The sequence below is a fragment of the Belonocnema kinseyi genome, chromosome 9, assembly GCF_010883055.1.
Source record: "Belonocnema kinseyi isolate 2016_QV_RU_SX_M_011 chromosome 9, B_treatae_v1, whole genome shotgun sequence".
In the NCBI taxonomy this organism is placed as follows: Eukaryota; Metazoa; Arthropoda; class Insecta; order Hymenoptera; family Cynipidae; genus Belonocnema; species Belonocnema kinseyi.
In genome coordinates, this window is record NC_046665.1 from 11,592,786 (window position 1) to 11,608,151 (window position 15,366).

The following is a 15,366-nucleotide window of genomic DNA, read 5'->3' on the forward strand; positions in this document are numbered from 1 at the left end:
CCCCCCCCCCCTACTTCATACGAAACAAATTCCCCTGTACTTCCTTTAATACCTCCTTCGCCTCGTCCCATACCCCCAGTTTCTCATATATTTTTATTTTCCGATACCCTACCTTCGCCGCTCTCCCTTCACTCCTCTCTTTCCTAGCCCTGTCATTTAGCATTCTCTGCACATCTCTTTCCTTCCTCGTCAAATTTTGTACCTTTATCCTATTTCTGTTACCCATCATCCCCAATTTTTCTATCTAGCTCTTCAATTCCACCACAGCCACTCCATTCTCCTTGCTCCCCTCTATCCTAACTTTTTCTTCCTTGACTTTAACCCACCCTATACCCTATAGCAGCGCTTTCACCCCCTCCCTTTCTTCCCCACTCTTTAGCTTCAATCCTCTCATTACCATATTATTTTTTCTATCTGTCTTCTCTCTTCTCTCCGTCCTCAAATTCATTGCCGTTATCCTTTACTTATCCGCTCTCTCCTCCTTTTCATTCCTACGCTTTCCCACTTTCTCTTCTATCATATTCTCCACCCTCTCTCAAATACTTTGCTAATCGCCCTCCCCCCTGTCAACTACTTCCATTTCCGACCTGCCCTTCACCGTCTAAGCCTTTTTCCGCCCTTTTTCCAAACCCTAATATCTTCCATCTCCTTAATTTTATCCTCTTTTCTCTTCCTTACCGACACCACCTCCCTCTACAATCCTTCTACTTTCCGCATCAGTTCTTTTACCTCCTTTTCCCATCTATCATCTCTTACCCTAAGTTCCTCCCTCACACTTTTTATCTGCTCCTTAGCTTCCCTTACATCCCGTCCTCTTCAACACTCACTTCGTCTATCAGCGCCCCGAAAGTCCTGACGGGCCGCTCGACACCGGGCCACGCACAGCTAACTGTCGTGGCCTTCTGGAAATTTCATCCCCGTCTAATTCACTACCTACACTGCCATTACTCTCGATGACCACCTCCGCTCTTTAGTCGGTAACTGTGACCTATCCATGCAAAAAAGTACGTAATGCAGGCAACAGATCTTTCTTAAGGTCGCTGTCGCTTACGGCCCTACAATTTCCCTTTCTTTTCACTATTTCACCCCTCACAGCCCCTGTAGACACCCTTTTCTCTCCCTTAACATCCCTCAGCACTACGAGGACCAACCTTGCCCACCATGAAGCCCCAAACTCCCGACCAGAAAACTACCCCGCTCCCTTGCCAAGCTAACCTCATTTTCCCTATTTAGCCAAATCCCACGCACACCTTCCACACAAACTCTTTAAAAATTTCTCACCACTTGTCACTGCACATTTTTATTATTTTTATAATAATTGTAATTGTACACATAAATTAAACAAATATTTTTGAACCTGGGATTAGTCATTATATAATATTGTAAGAGCTGTAACAGTAAAAAGCAGGTTATAGAAGACTCTGTCTAGAATTGAACACAGGTCCTGTATAAAAAAAAATAATAAACCGAAACTTCTTTTGGCAAAAATTTATTGAGGTTTTAATTTTTGAGTTATTAAATGATGAAGCTGGATCTATCAGGAGTGTCGCATAGAAAGTCACACGTGCATGAGAGGGAGGCTAACGCTGTGTTAGTGAACGTTGCCTCACCATTCGGTATCCCCACTTTGAGAGTCTGCGGTACGTTCGACACATTGCAGCTGTTCAATTGTTAGAGATCATTTCCTAATTTTTCATAGAAGTACATCAGACTCTTAATGACTTAGTCATTTGATAATAATTGATTGCTTAAACAAATTTAATTAATAAAATGCGCTTTTTGGCTATTTTAGGGTAAAAACATGGGGGTAAAACTATCTTGATCCTATATTATCACGCTAGATCAGTCACTTCATTTTTTTGAGATTAAATTGTGCTGATAGGATAACCCCTGTCGTAAGTTTTCGAATTTTTGAATAACCTGATTTTTAATCAACGCAATAATGTGAGGGATAAAGTTTTAATAACCCCATAAGGTTGAAAAAAGAATTGGAATTGCGAAGTGTAGATCTTTCTGCTATCGGAAAAAAGTATGGATTTTAGCAGAGGAATTTGAGGTACGTGCTTTAAATAAATTTATCTAACATTTCAGTAATGGTGGATATCATACAGAGTGGCTCAATTGAACTACAAATTTTCAGAAATCTGTATTCTTTACATATATAAAGTTTGATTTTATTGAAGAAATTTAAAAAATGGTATAAGAAATTAAAATTTTACAAACTGATGTCGAATTTTCGATATGGTTGCCCTAAGAATGAATTATGGCTCTGAGTCGGTCGGCAAACGAGTCGCACGGAACCGAAATGCCGTGAATGGATGAAGATCCCGCAGGAGCACATTCGTGTTGCGTGAAACTCGTTTGTGGACTGGTTCAGATCCATAGTTCGTGCTCAAGGTGGCCATATTTAAAATTTGACGTACATTTGTAATATTTAAATTTCATCCGCCGCTATTTTTTAATCGCTTTCATAAAACAAAATTTTATATAAAAAATACTGCGTTCTAAAAAGTGGCAGTTTAATTGGGCCACCCTGTACTTGTGGTATGTTCCTTTAATTCGATTAGTTTGGGTACTTTTTCCTTTCATTTTTCGTTTCTTACAAAACAACTTGTTGCATTTCTGCAATTTATCTATTATCATTTGTTAATTTAATTTTTTTAAACAAATATCAATTTTTATGAAATGATACCAAAGAGAAATGTCTAAATAATAAGCTGCATTTATCATAAAAAGCGCTCACAATTTAAAAAATTTGTTTGAGCCTAAGTGTCCCTTTGTTAATTAAATTTGTTTAAACAGTCCTTGATTGTTATTGGATGCCTAAATTATCAGGAGTCCGATATACTTCTAAGATGAAGAATTGAGAAATAATCTCTAACAATTAAAATGCTGCATTGTGTCGAACCGTTTCCTCTACGATCGAACGTACAGCGGGCTCTCACAGTGGGGATAATGAGCGTAGAGGCAGCGGTCACTAACCGAGCGTTAGTCCCCTTCCCACCCACGTACGAGTTTCTATGCGATGCTCCTGATTGGTTCAGCTTAATCATTTCACAACTAAAAAACTAAAACTTCACTACATGTTTTCCAATGGAAGCTTCCGTTCATTTATTTATTTTATTTTCTCATACACTATTTAAGTCCGGATACTGTAGAATACTGCAGACACTGTAAAAAATTGTGTAGAATACGTATATGTGTCAGAAATGTATATGTGTTCCAGGACCAGATGTTATCAAGACCTGGTGAAAGAAGTTTCCTTTAACTAACCAACATCTGCTCCGTATTTCCACGTCATATTTAAAGTCGGAAGGGCCTATCCCGGAGTGTTTGGTGGAAGGGCGTGTAGTACTCCTGCCAAATATGGGCTATTGAGCTAACGCAAAGAATTAAAGGGCAATCACCTACCTGCACAGGCAGCATAAAATCTTCTTTTCTATCCTAAATGATAGTTTTGTTCAGACAATCGGACCTGTATGGCAAAAAATGTACGACCAACGCGTCTCAAAAAAAGGCGTAGCAGAATGTCGAGAGAACCTGCTCATCGATAGATGTGTGCAAAGAAAAAATAATCCTACAGGCGCGACCTAACGATTCCTGGATTGATTAACGGAAGGCTTTCCAGTGACACTATACATTGCGAGCGTGCAATAAGCAGCCAGAAAGACTTGGATATGTTCTTAGTGGATGCACAAAGAGTGTACGCTGCTGATACATAGAGAGAGAGAGAATGCGGCTCTAAAAGTGTGATATTACCATCTTGGGTACTACTATGGTATTGATCTAAAGCCCGTCTTGCCATATGCCCAGGTGGAACTGGAGTCCGTTGTGGAAAATGATCTGTGTAAGATCTACTAGAATTTCTCATTCTCCTCCACTCAACGTATCAGTGCTACAAACCCTGATATTGTCTTCCAAGATCCAAGAGCAAGATAATTTACAGGATTGAATGCTCGTCACCAGCCGCTGGTAATATAATGAAAAGGGAGGAAGAAAAACGGGCGAAGTATTAAGCTCGTCCTTCCAAGCTGAGCAGGCTGTATCAAGGATTCAAATCTTATCTTGTGGTTTTCATAATCGGCTACCTTGGTGATATGAAAGTTTCATTTCTTAGACAACTAAACAAAATCCTGGCTTGCTGGAACCAGGCTCAGTCCATTGTGAGCCAGATGCAAAAGGCTGCTCTTCTGGGAACACTTCATCTGGTCCGTCAACTCTGTTACTCTTAACATGGTATAAAGGTTGGTAGCTTGAAAAAAGTATCCATAGGTGAAACCTTCATCTTCAATTATGCCGTCTGACGTGTGAGGATTTCAAGGAACAGTGTTGTACAAAGTATCTTGTGCAAATTTCCCGTTCTTGTATACCTTCTTGGACAGAAGAAGCAGGAGTGGACAATGTACACGTAACACTTTTGAAGCATTACATTTATACCCATTTTCAACGTTACAAGAATAATTAAAAATATAATAATTAATAATTAAATAATTAAAAATAATAAATAAAAATTCTCGAGAAAGAAAACAATTACAAATTAATTAACCAATGTTGGTAAACATTGCACTAAAGAAATAGTAATAATTTTTAATTAAAAAAATATATTTAAAAAATTATTGAAACAAATTCCATTTATTTAAATAATTGAAAATTAATTCGCGTTCATCCTTCGCGTTCATCCTTCCAGTCAACAATCGTGAGTTCACCCTTGGCAAATTGTTATAAGTGTGGAGCAGTGTGGGTGAAGAGCATGTTGTTTAGACACCCCGCCTAATGTTTAAAGGATTCATAAATCTTTCCGTCAATTAGAGATTGGATCGAAACCGTTAAACGAATTGTCATCGTCACCTCGCGATGTCCCTTGCGGTTACCTTCCCCATCGATAATTGCGAGCCCACCCATAGCATATTTAAATGGAGATTCGAGACGTATGTGTTATAAAAGCGTTATTGAGACACCCCGCGTAATGTGTAAAACATTCATAAATCTTTCCGGCAATTAGGTATTGGATTGAAACCGTTATACGAATTCGTCACCTCGTGATATCCCTTGAGGTTACTTCCCCTATCGATAATTGTAAGCCCGTCCATGGCATATTTAAATGGATGTGGTGACGTGTGGGTTATAAAAACGCGATTTAGTCATCCCACATAAGTGTAAAAGATTATCGAAATCTTTTCGATAAGCAGGTATTAGATCGACACCGTTTGTGCAAAAGACGTTAGTCAATCTTTGTTATCCTTGTTCAGCAGGCCACATGAACAAATCAAAATTATTTATTATAAAAAAAAAGACGAATGGTAAATGGGATACTTTATCGAATCTCAAAATGATAAAGAATCCCTTTCTAGAAGTTGCAATTTGAGATTGCGGTGGAAGATGAAAAATTAAGTAAAGGAAAATTTAAACACGCTTCTTTCATTTATGGCTTAAAGCGGCCGTCGAGTTTACCACTGTAATAGCAAATAGACGAGCGAGAAGTACTAAGTGAAGGTGCTCGTCCGCGTACACATCGTAGTGTGTGAGAGTGTGCAGGTTACCTAGTACTAGAGTTTTTCTGTAAAAGGACGACGAAACCAATGAGAGAAATTGATGTTTCGGTCCGCATTAAAGGAATAAACTGCGAAAATTTGAATGTCTACAGAAATTCCTTCCATACAGTAGATTAACTAATAGAAGCTACATATTAGTAAGTACTGTATCGTACCAATTTGCTCACTCCCTTGACGCTATAAACGAGATAGGGACACCATGATAATTGCATGTAATGTTTGGATTCCATATTCATGTTTGTTTGAACATATGGCAGACAAACCTATATAGATAAATGATAAGAGAAAAATTGCTTGTACGGGACAAATAATATGGGGGTTGAGAAAATGAACATAGGTTAGTAGCGTTTGTGTAATCCTGAACGGTTTTAAACTAAATGATTTAATTTTAATGTAATGTTAATCTAACGATTTTACGTCTAAAATATAAATGTATGATCTAAAGCACTTCCACTGACCGAATATAGGTTGCACCCCCCTGGATGAGGGGAAGTTGAATACACGATTGCCCACAAAAATAAATAGAACATTCCTGAAAAGGGATGGCAGTTTGGTGCCTCCGCACTCAACCCTGGAGTAATCCTAAAGGGTAACTAGGTTGGGTTGTAACAAGGGAATAGCGATTGTTATACCCGGAATATTCTGTTAAGCTAATCGTCCGAGGCTCAAGTGTCCGGAGCAATATGGCTACATAAAGATTTGAAAAATCGATCGAAATTTCCTTTTCCAAAAATGATTTGAAGTTTTATCATTTTAGAGTTGTAAAGTATTTAAGCTGGATCAATCAGTCACGTTAAATATTTTATAACTTAAGAACTAAAACTTCAACTGATTTCTAGAAAAGGAATTTTCGATTTATATATTTTTTTATATAGAGCTATAGGAGTCCGGAAATTTGAACGTGGAACACCCTGTATAGACAAAATATCACATTACACCAAATGTCAACTGTTTTTAAACACATTGGCGTATTTAAATTGTCAGCCAAACACAAAGTTTCTTTAAAAATAAATTTGAGTTGCTTATTAAACCTTTTTTTCAATTGATTAAAAAGTTTGATGCAAGCTGTGTAAAATACCAGACTTGTTTTACTGATGATATAATATTTAATTGTTCTAGATTTAGCGAAAATTTATCCACCCTGCATGCGAATTGTTGTCAAAGAGACTAATCTACGAAAGCTGAGATTGGGTACGCTTTTCTTTGTTCCTTACACCGGGGGTTCCATAGGACGCGAAGGAAGTCACAGCGTCTTAATTCCAGATATAAACATCAGTAAGGTGTGTTGTTTATAGATATGTGATCCATGATTCAATGAAATTATTACCTATAAGTGAAAAGGAATATATGGGCCATGCCATTTCATATTAGCGACAATATATCAGAATTACTCCAATTTTAAATTTTATGTCTCCTGATTTCTTTCATATGTTTATAGTTGGTTGTCCTAAATAATATTAGTTCATCCATTAATTTATAGATTTTTATAACCATCTCCCTGGTCTACAGGGGGTGAAACTAATCCTTTTGTCAAAACGGGTAGGGTCAAATGATCTTAACTTCTTTCCTACAAATGCAAATCGAATTTTCATAAACCAATTACGATATACATTTTTAACTGAAAATTTTCTACTGTTTGGTTACGAAAAATTTCCTGTTTAATAGTGACGCGACAAATATTGAATCCTTATCAATACTGTTTTTGTCCTTGCGTTTTAAATTCGTCTAGCAATAGAAGTTATCTCTTAAACTTAATCCCTTTCTGCACCCAGTAGCGACAATATTTTTCTGAATAGTTTTGGATACTCCAAATCGATAAGGAAGCAGGACGTTTTTAATCCCTTTTAAATTTGCACATTTCTCTGTTCTTATATTTACTGTTTTTCGAATAATAATGAGTTTCAATAAATTTAAAAAAAAATTATTATTCATTTTATGTTTTGAAGATTGATGGCTGTCGATGTAGCTACGTTGGAAATTTTTATTTTTTTTTTGTATCATGGGTCTATACATTTTTAATTTATCACATTTGAACCAATTCTGAGTTACTTACTTGTTTTTTAACAGGTAATAAGGCTTGCATTCAATGTTATTAAAAATTTCAATACCTCTGAATGCCGTTTCTGTCCTTCTTATTTGAATCCCGATTTAGACAGCGAAAATATGTAGATACCAATTCTTTTCAAAGCCGATCGGAGCTGTCAAACGTAACCTGAATTAATTTAAGAGCGTCATTTTTGTTTAATGTAATAAAATTCGCTTCAAAAGCATAACATTTGACAAACCCAGTAGGATTGTGCATTACAGTGAATCACTTTATCACAAAACTCACGCTTTATTGAAATGTGATCAATTACAAAAATATATAATCATGATAAACAAATAAAAAAATTTGTTTTCATCGCAGCTACCTATGTAGCAACCAATTTTGACAACATAAAATGACTAATAATGTATTTTGACATGCTTTAAACCTCATTATTATTATTTCAAAAACAGTAAATAAAAACAGAAAAATATTCAAATTTCGAAAGGAATAAAAACGTTCTATATTTGGATCTATTTGGGGTATCCAAAAGTATTCAGAAAAATATATTCGCGACTGGGTACGGAAGCGGATACAATTTAAGAGATAACTTCTACTTCTATGGGGATTCAAAATGCGAAGAAAAAAAAAGTATCGAAAAGGATTTAATAATTGTCACGTCACTATTGAAGAGGAAATTTTCGAATACTTTTGAATGTAAGCCTTCTCATCGGGAATACCTCATCTAAATAAATTGCGCTTAAAACGTTTCGTAACAAGCTTGAAACTTATAAAGCACATTAACCTACAAAATTGTTTCAAATAGAATCTTTAAAAAAATCAGGTGCCGCCCATTTTTTTCCCATTTCGACAAAGTTTTATTGGTTATAGTTCGTATAGTAATAGTTATGAAAGCATTTTTTCTTAACTTAATTTTAATTGTGTTTTTTTTCAACTGATACTCAAGTGGACAGTTTTTGGAATTGTTTAACTAAATCCATTGAAATGCCTTTTATAGTATTCTAAAAACGATTCTGTAACTAAAAACTTCAAATTTTTATGAAAACAAAGTAAAGCTACATTTTGTAAGCTATCACACAATTTGTGTCACACAAACTTTGAGCGCATCGTTTATCGAAGGAAGTTTAATCAAAGGAAAACGTTCTATGGAGAAATTATCTAGGAAATTACAATAAAAATTCGTGTGAAGTCTTCTCGAAAACAAATCAATTTTTTATAACTATGAAGGTTATAATTCAAGCGCGCGTTTAGTTGCTGTAGAGTTTGCCCTATCGTAAGTGCAACACCATAAACCACAATATTTCACGTTTATCGAGAAATTGTTAAAAATGGTTACCTGATTGTAACTTTTTTTAGGTGATGACATCTTGAAAAGTAAAAGAGCTATGTTACGAACCATCCTGGTACGTAATTAAATTTTGTATTCAACCTATTGAAAACTAAAATCAAATATTTAGGAGGGTATGTGCAACGTAAGAATTATTAAAATATAACCCAGCATGAACATTTATTTATTCATGCCAATAAGTTAAAGTAAGATATATAGACCATTTTCTTACCTCCCAACGGCTTTCCTATGTAAACAAACGATTTATTTTGACAAATGATGTGACTTGTATCCAAACGCAAGCTTCATGAATAGGCAAAGAAAATAAAAGAAGACTATATTCATGGGCATTAAAAAATATCAAAATTTCCTCGATACATATGGACGCAGAAACAAAACTTTACTGGAGAATTGCTAAGTTACAATCAGCGAAGACTGCAATGACATCTTCGAATCTTACGAATTGACTGGGTAACATGACGTTGCTCAAAATCTTTTGTAGAATATTTGACTCGTGATGGAAGAACTGGAACGTATGACTAAAAACCTTCATCTGCAAAACCTACCGACGAATATCTGATTGGGCCTCATTGATTGGGCCAACCCTCATTGGCAAACAAACCCATGTTTAGAGAGCTAATATTGAGCAAATACATCAAAGAGAAGAAAATCAAGAAAGACATCGTAATCAGTATAAATATGATTAGACCAATAATGCATTGATGGTGGGTCAAATTAGAGAATATATGTCACCAATAAACGACACAAACACTTTTAATCAAGTATTACGGATGACGGGAGCCAGATTAGAGGGCTACACAAGATCAGCCGATCAACTCCTAGATGCCATATATGATACTGAAAAAGACACTTTACATCCCTTTCTGTTGACCAAAAACCAACTAGAGGTTGTACATCGAGATGTACTAGAACATGCTTCCAAATTTATGTTTTCTAATCGAGGACGAAAAATCAATATCAAAAAATTGGCAAATTTATGAACATGAACGAGTATGGTGAGGAATGGATCTTTAAGATTCGTACTAGATATATCACTTCTCGACCAAACGGATTATCAACTCTACCATATTCATTCAATACCAGTTTTTGAAGAAATATTTGTAACCATTTCTGGACGGGCATACATATATAATAATTCTAGATATATTACTGTAGAAGAATCTCAACGAATCTACATCCTAATAACTGAAGATCATATCACCTTTGCGAGGGAGATCTTGTGATTCACAAGACGCCGTCCAGTAAAACTTGCAAAAGTGAGCTGCGGCTTTACCAATCACAAGATACGTTTAAATCTGTGATGTCAAAAGGATTTTCGATCGATTTTCGTCCCTCTCTAGAACGTTTTCTAGCTATTTAAAATTTCTTTAATAGACTTTTATTTGACGGGAATACAAGTTTGAAACCGTTGTACTCCGGGGAAATTGCTCCAGTTTGCCATGCATGCTGAAATCATATAAACCTTGTTTACATGTTGAACGGGCATTCTTGGAAATCGATCGATTTTCTCCCTGATCTGGAACATTTTCCAGCTACGTTAAATGCCTCTAGTAGGCTTATATTTGATGCGAATATACATATAAAACATATGCGTGAAATCTAAATACCTACTATTACAATATATTAGGTACAAGTATAACATTCCATTGTATCATATATAAGTATCTACCATTATGGTTCGTTATACAATTGATACCTTATTGGACAACCAGTTGACAAAGCTCGGAAAAGTTCAATAACACCGAAATTTCAAGCGATTAATTCGTTCGTTAGAGAAAACGTGGCACCTAATCATATTCAAGTTGGGGTATGAATAAAACGGTAGCTATCGTTTATAATTGGTGTGGAGGGACTACTTAGGGATTTGGAACTTTATTCTTGGGATTCTCGAATCTGTCTTGAGAGATACGACCAGTATTGTCTTCGAATCTACCTTCAGCGTTTCGAACCGGGGCAAAAATCGATCGATTTTTAACATTGTCCTTTCATACCAGAGCGACCCATGTTGGATCAAGATGAAGAATTTGACGGGATGAATTTACACTCTCGACAAAAAGCAGTCGGTCGAATTAATCTGCCCAATGCAAACATTAATAAAAATTCAGTTATGAAAATTGGGAATAATTCAACTAGCTCCAATATATAGATTGAAAACAGATTCTGAAATTATAACCAGTCTTTGAGTGAAGCAACATTCTATAGAGTTCATTTATGATTTTACCATTGCTTTTCATTTTGTTTTCTTTTAATTTAAATAAATTAAACATAAAACTGTAGTCGGTGCGTCAGTTATTAAAAAGAAAACCCTTTTAATAATTGCAGCTCCGATTGATATACAGATCTGATAATTTGTTAAATTATCATTTCATTATTTAGCACATAGTTAATTATTCAAACTGTATAATGTATTACATATTAATCAATTTATAATATATTTTTTCTTTGTCGCATATGTTTTTCATAAAATTGTATTAAGTTTCAACTGTATTAAATGAGGTATTATATTAATTTTCAATAATAATTATTGTCTTCAATAATAATATTAACAAATAGTTTATATTACTTTCATGTTATTAGTCGTGAATATAATTAAATTCCATGCGTAGATGTTATTGGGTAGGCAAGTGCATGGAATATCTCCGTAAAAGTGGGAACGAACGAATGTGCACTGCTACGATTCGAGTAAGTTTTCTTTTAAATAAATAAAAATGCGTAAAATGGTGCAATTCTGTCTCAAAGTATACATTCCAATGAACAAAATGGTACCTAAGTTTTATTATTTGGGTGTGTAACATAAAGTTGCAGAGAAATAAATGGCGCCCACATTAAAAATTTGAAATGCTGATTTCACGTGCTTTTCTAAGATAGAGATATCACGCAATGACAATAATAGGCCATTATATTTGTAAGAATAGATTTTTAAGTACTCTGAAGCGTACAAACTGTCAAATAGTTTGATTTATTCAAATTCCATACTTGGTTTTTAGCCAAGATTTCGGGTCTCCTGGCTCACTATGCATTGGTACCAATTTATGAAGTTTAAAAAAATTGGTGTATTATTTTTATATGAAAAACACTGTGTCTCTTATTAGGAATACTACAGTAATGTATCGGACATGATTGTTTGCATTTTAGAGATACGTCGAAGGATCTATTAACGAACCTTCTGTGACTTCTTATGATCAAGAAATACCAATTTATAAATTAAAAAAATATATTATACATCTTTATACAAGGAAAACAATTTTAATGTTGCAAATATCACACTAACGTATATGATATATTTGTTCGCGGCCTCGAAACGCTTCGATTGCCCAATTGAAGAACCTTTCATGACCTATTATAACTCACCAATGTAGTTTTAACTTTTTTATTAACATTTTTTACCTAGTTTAGAAATATTATGTTGCATTATAAGGGATGAAACACAGCAATTGCAAGGAGCGTGAAGTTTGCTGCCTGAGCGAAGCGAAGGCTGCATTGACACGAGATGCAATCGTTGTGTTACAGTCCTAGTAATGCATATTATTTTTTATAGCAAATCTATTGAAAGTCGAGTTCAGGTACCTGTAGACCCTACCTTTCTACCTACCTACCTGTGTACCCTAGAGTTGAAACAAAATGTTTCAACCCTAGGGATGCAAACACCGCCTTTCAGCCCGCTCTACACGTATCGAAACTCGAAGACAAAATGCTTCAACCCTAGGGATGCAAAAACCGTGTTTCAACCCGCTCTAAAGCTATCGAAATTCGAAGTTTCAGGAGATGCGCTATGAAAAGGATTTTTTTACATTAAGAATATACTATTAATGCACTTAAGTATCCAGTTTTTTCGTTTGATACCTGTGTGGAAGCAAAATACTCATAGTGAATGCATAGTGAATACATAGTGAATACATCCATAGTACTTTGCAGCTGTATTTTCCTGTTGTGTTGATTTGCTATAATTATTACGTGATAGCGTTATTAACCTTCTCCTCCATTATCCTTCTCCCTCACACAATGTTGCAGTTTCCGTCTAACATCCCACCCAAATGCTGTCATATCAATCATTTGTGACCCCGAAGTGAAGTGACATTAAAAAAAATTCGTGCTATTAAAAATTTCAGCACTTATAATTGGTCAACCCTTGCGGTTAAAATCTGACTCGCAATCAAATGTTTAGAATTTTTTTGCTTTTTCTGAAAGGAATTTTGACATAATTCATTGGCATGCCTCCTAGAGGCCATCCATCCAATTTTTTGTCAACCTTTTAAAAAAAGGTGTCGTTTTTAGTTCATTTAAAATTTAAATAGTATTTCAATCTAATTTTAATTTTCGACCATTTTTGTGGATTAGTGACTTTGCGGTCTGTAATTGATATAAAATATTTAGATTTCCATCAGATGTATCTTTCTAGAATAACTTACTGAACATATGAAATATGGAATGTATAAGAATATGAACCCAAGTAATACACGCGTATCTTTTTACAAGGGGAGTTGGAACGTCTGATAGAAATCTAAGTTTTCTTCATCATTTGCGGGCTCCAAAGTGACTGAAGCAAAATAGTTGTCATGAATTTCTACTAAGCTCTACGAAAAGTTACTAATAATTTTAATTTGATTTCTTCACTTGAGTTCACTAAAAACAAGAATGATCTGGCCCTCCTAAAACTATGAACGTAGTTTTACACTTTGATTTACATATGAACCCACCAAACATGGTTATATAATGTTATGTAGATTTTATGTTCCATTTACTTAACGGTATTTTAATGCTATGTATTAATTCTGTAACATTTCTGTAGCATATTTACTGGTGGTTGTATAGTGCTGTAATAAATATGTGACATAGTTGCGTAGTGCATATGGTGAAGTGTTATATAACAGCAATATAAGACTGTTACGCAAGTATTACCTACTTATGTTATATAAAGGTAGGGTATAAGAGCTGTGTAAAACATATACAACAGAGCTGCGTACCAGTGGCGTAGCCAGGGGGAAACTTGGGGCCTTAAGCCCCCGCCCCCCCGAAACTAAGTATTTTAATTATTCAACTCCTTTTTCTGCCACTCTTTGCCTATACATAAACCCGAAGCCCCCTCCTAGAAAAAATCCTGGCTACGCCCCTGCTACGTACAAAATATATAAGGGAGTTATATAAACAATACATAAAGGAGTCACGTATCCGCCAGGACTCCAAGCAGGAGGACTGGGGTTCGATCCCTGTGCCGGCACGAAAGGAAATTTTTCCATGTACTTTAAAATGGGGCTCTGGTGGTTCGGAACCAACCTTAAACTGTAGGTCCCCTCAAAAGAGGTCAGTGTTCTCCCAGGGAAGGGGCTCCATGTGGAGGGGACTATTCCTTGGGAATCACTGAGTGAATTTGATAGGTTCGAAAAAGAATCAGCGATTTCCGTGTGAATATGGTTACAAAAACAAATAGGCAGTCGCGGACAATTGTCCAGGGGTGGTCCCGAAGGAATTAACCCGCAAGCGGAGGTGTGAAAACCGTGCCAAAAGCTGAATGGCACCTGGGCGAGGTGTCTAGAACAGTGACTCTGGGATACCGGGTGACCTCTCAAAGTACGCAGCCTTATCTTTCCATGCGGGGCTCTACAAGGATGGACGAACCCCTTTTCCTAGCTTATCGTGGGAACAACAATGACAACACCAAACATAGTTGTAGTAAATGCGGTTCAAAACAACAGAACGCGCAGGGCTCCCCACAATGGGTCGGCCAACAATGCCGACTAATCTAGAGCTGGAGGAGCCAATGAAAATGGATTCAATGCAATGGATCGGCGGGATCTCGCGACCTTTGGGTGGACGAAGCGACTGAATCACGACTTGCTAGAGTGCTACGATGTGAGTGTGGCCCCTGAACGGGGTTACATGGCACGGCTGCATGCTCTGTGGTGCGAGAAACACCCGGTGCTATCGCACTTTTCGCAGCAACGTATGCGAAACCATGCTGAACTACTGCGAAAAAGGGGCTATGTAAGCGGAACGCCTATTCTACCACAGCTAGAACAAGCCGGCAACAGAGAAAGAGAGGCGACACTAAGAACAATCGCGGGCAGGCATCCAATAGAGGAAGAGCGATGCTTTACGACCCGGAGAAACATCAACACCAAGGTTTCTCTCAAGCCTAAAGATCTGGCTGAAATGGATGACGAGCTTCGTGGACATTTTTCCCAAGAATCCGACCTTAAAAAGTCAAAGCTGCTGACCATCAGGCAGCATATTGTTGAAAGAATACGGATACTATCTGACGGTAAGAGAAGTCTAGAGCAGAGGGAAAGGTGGGTCAGAGAAAATCAACAGTTTCTCTCTGACCCATCTCGACTCTTCCAAGACCCTCCAGTTACTGTCGAACACCCACCCAAATCAGAGGAGGTCGAAGTATTTTGGAGAGAAGTCTACGAAGTGCTGCA

General features: G+C 36.4%; 1 protein-coding gene across 17 annotated transcripts in view; it reads left to right on the forward strand.

Moving 5' to 3' along the window:
* Positions 1 to 15,366, forward strand: part of LOC117180904 (angiogenic factor with G patch and FHA domains 1) — a 600,913-nt gene that overhangs the window by 374,957 nt on the left and 210,590 nt on the right. For all 17 annotated transcript variants that reach the window (XR_004468075.1, XR_004468074.1, XR_004468073.1 and 14 more), the window contains one exon: positions 6,672 to 6,832. Coding sequence is in view for 11 of the 17 variants with exons in the window: in XM_033373513.1 (XP_033229404.1) it covers positions 6,672 to 6,832 (161 nt within the window). In the remaining 6 variants the exon portion in view is untranslated. The remainder of the gene's footprint in view (positions 1 to 6,671; positions 6,833 to 15,366) is intronic.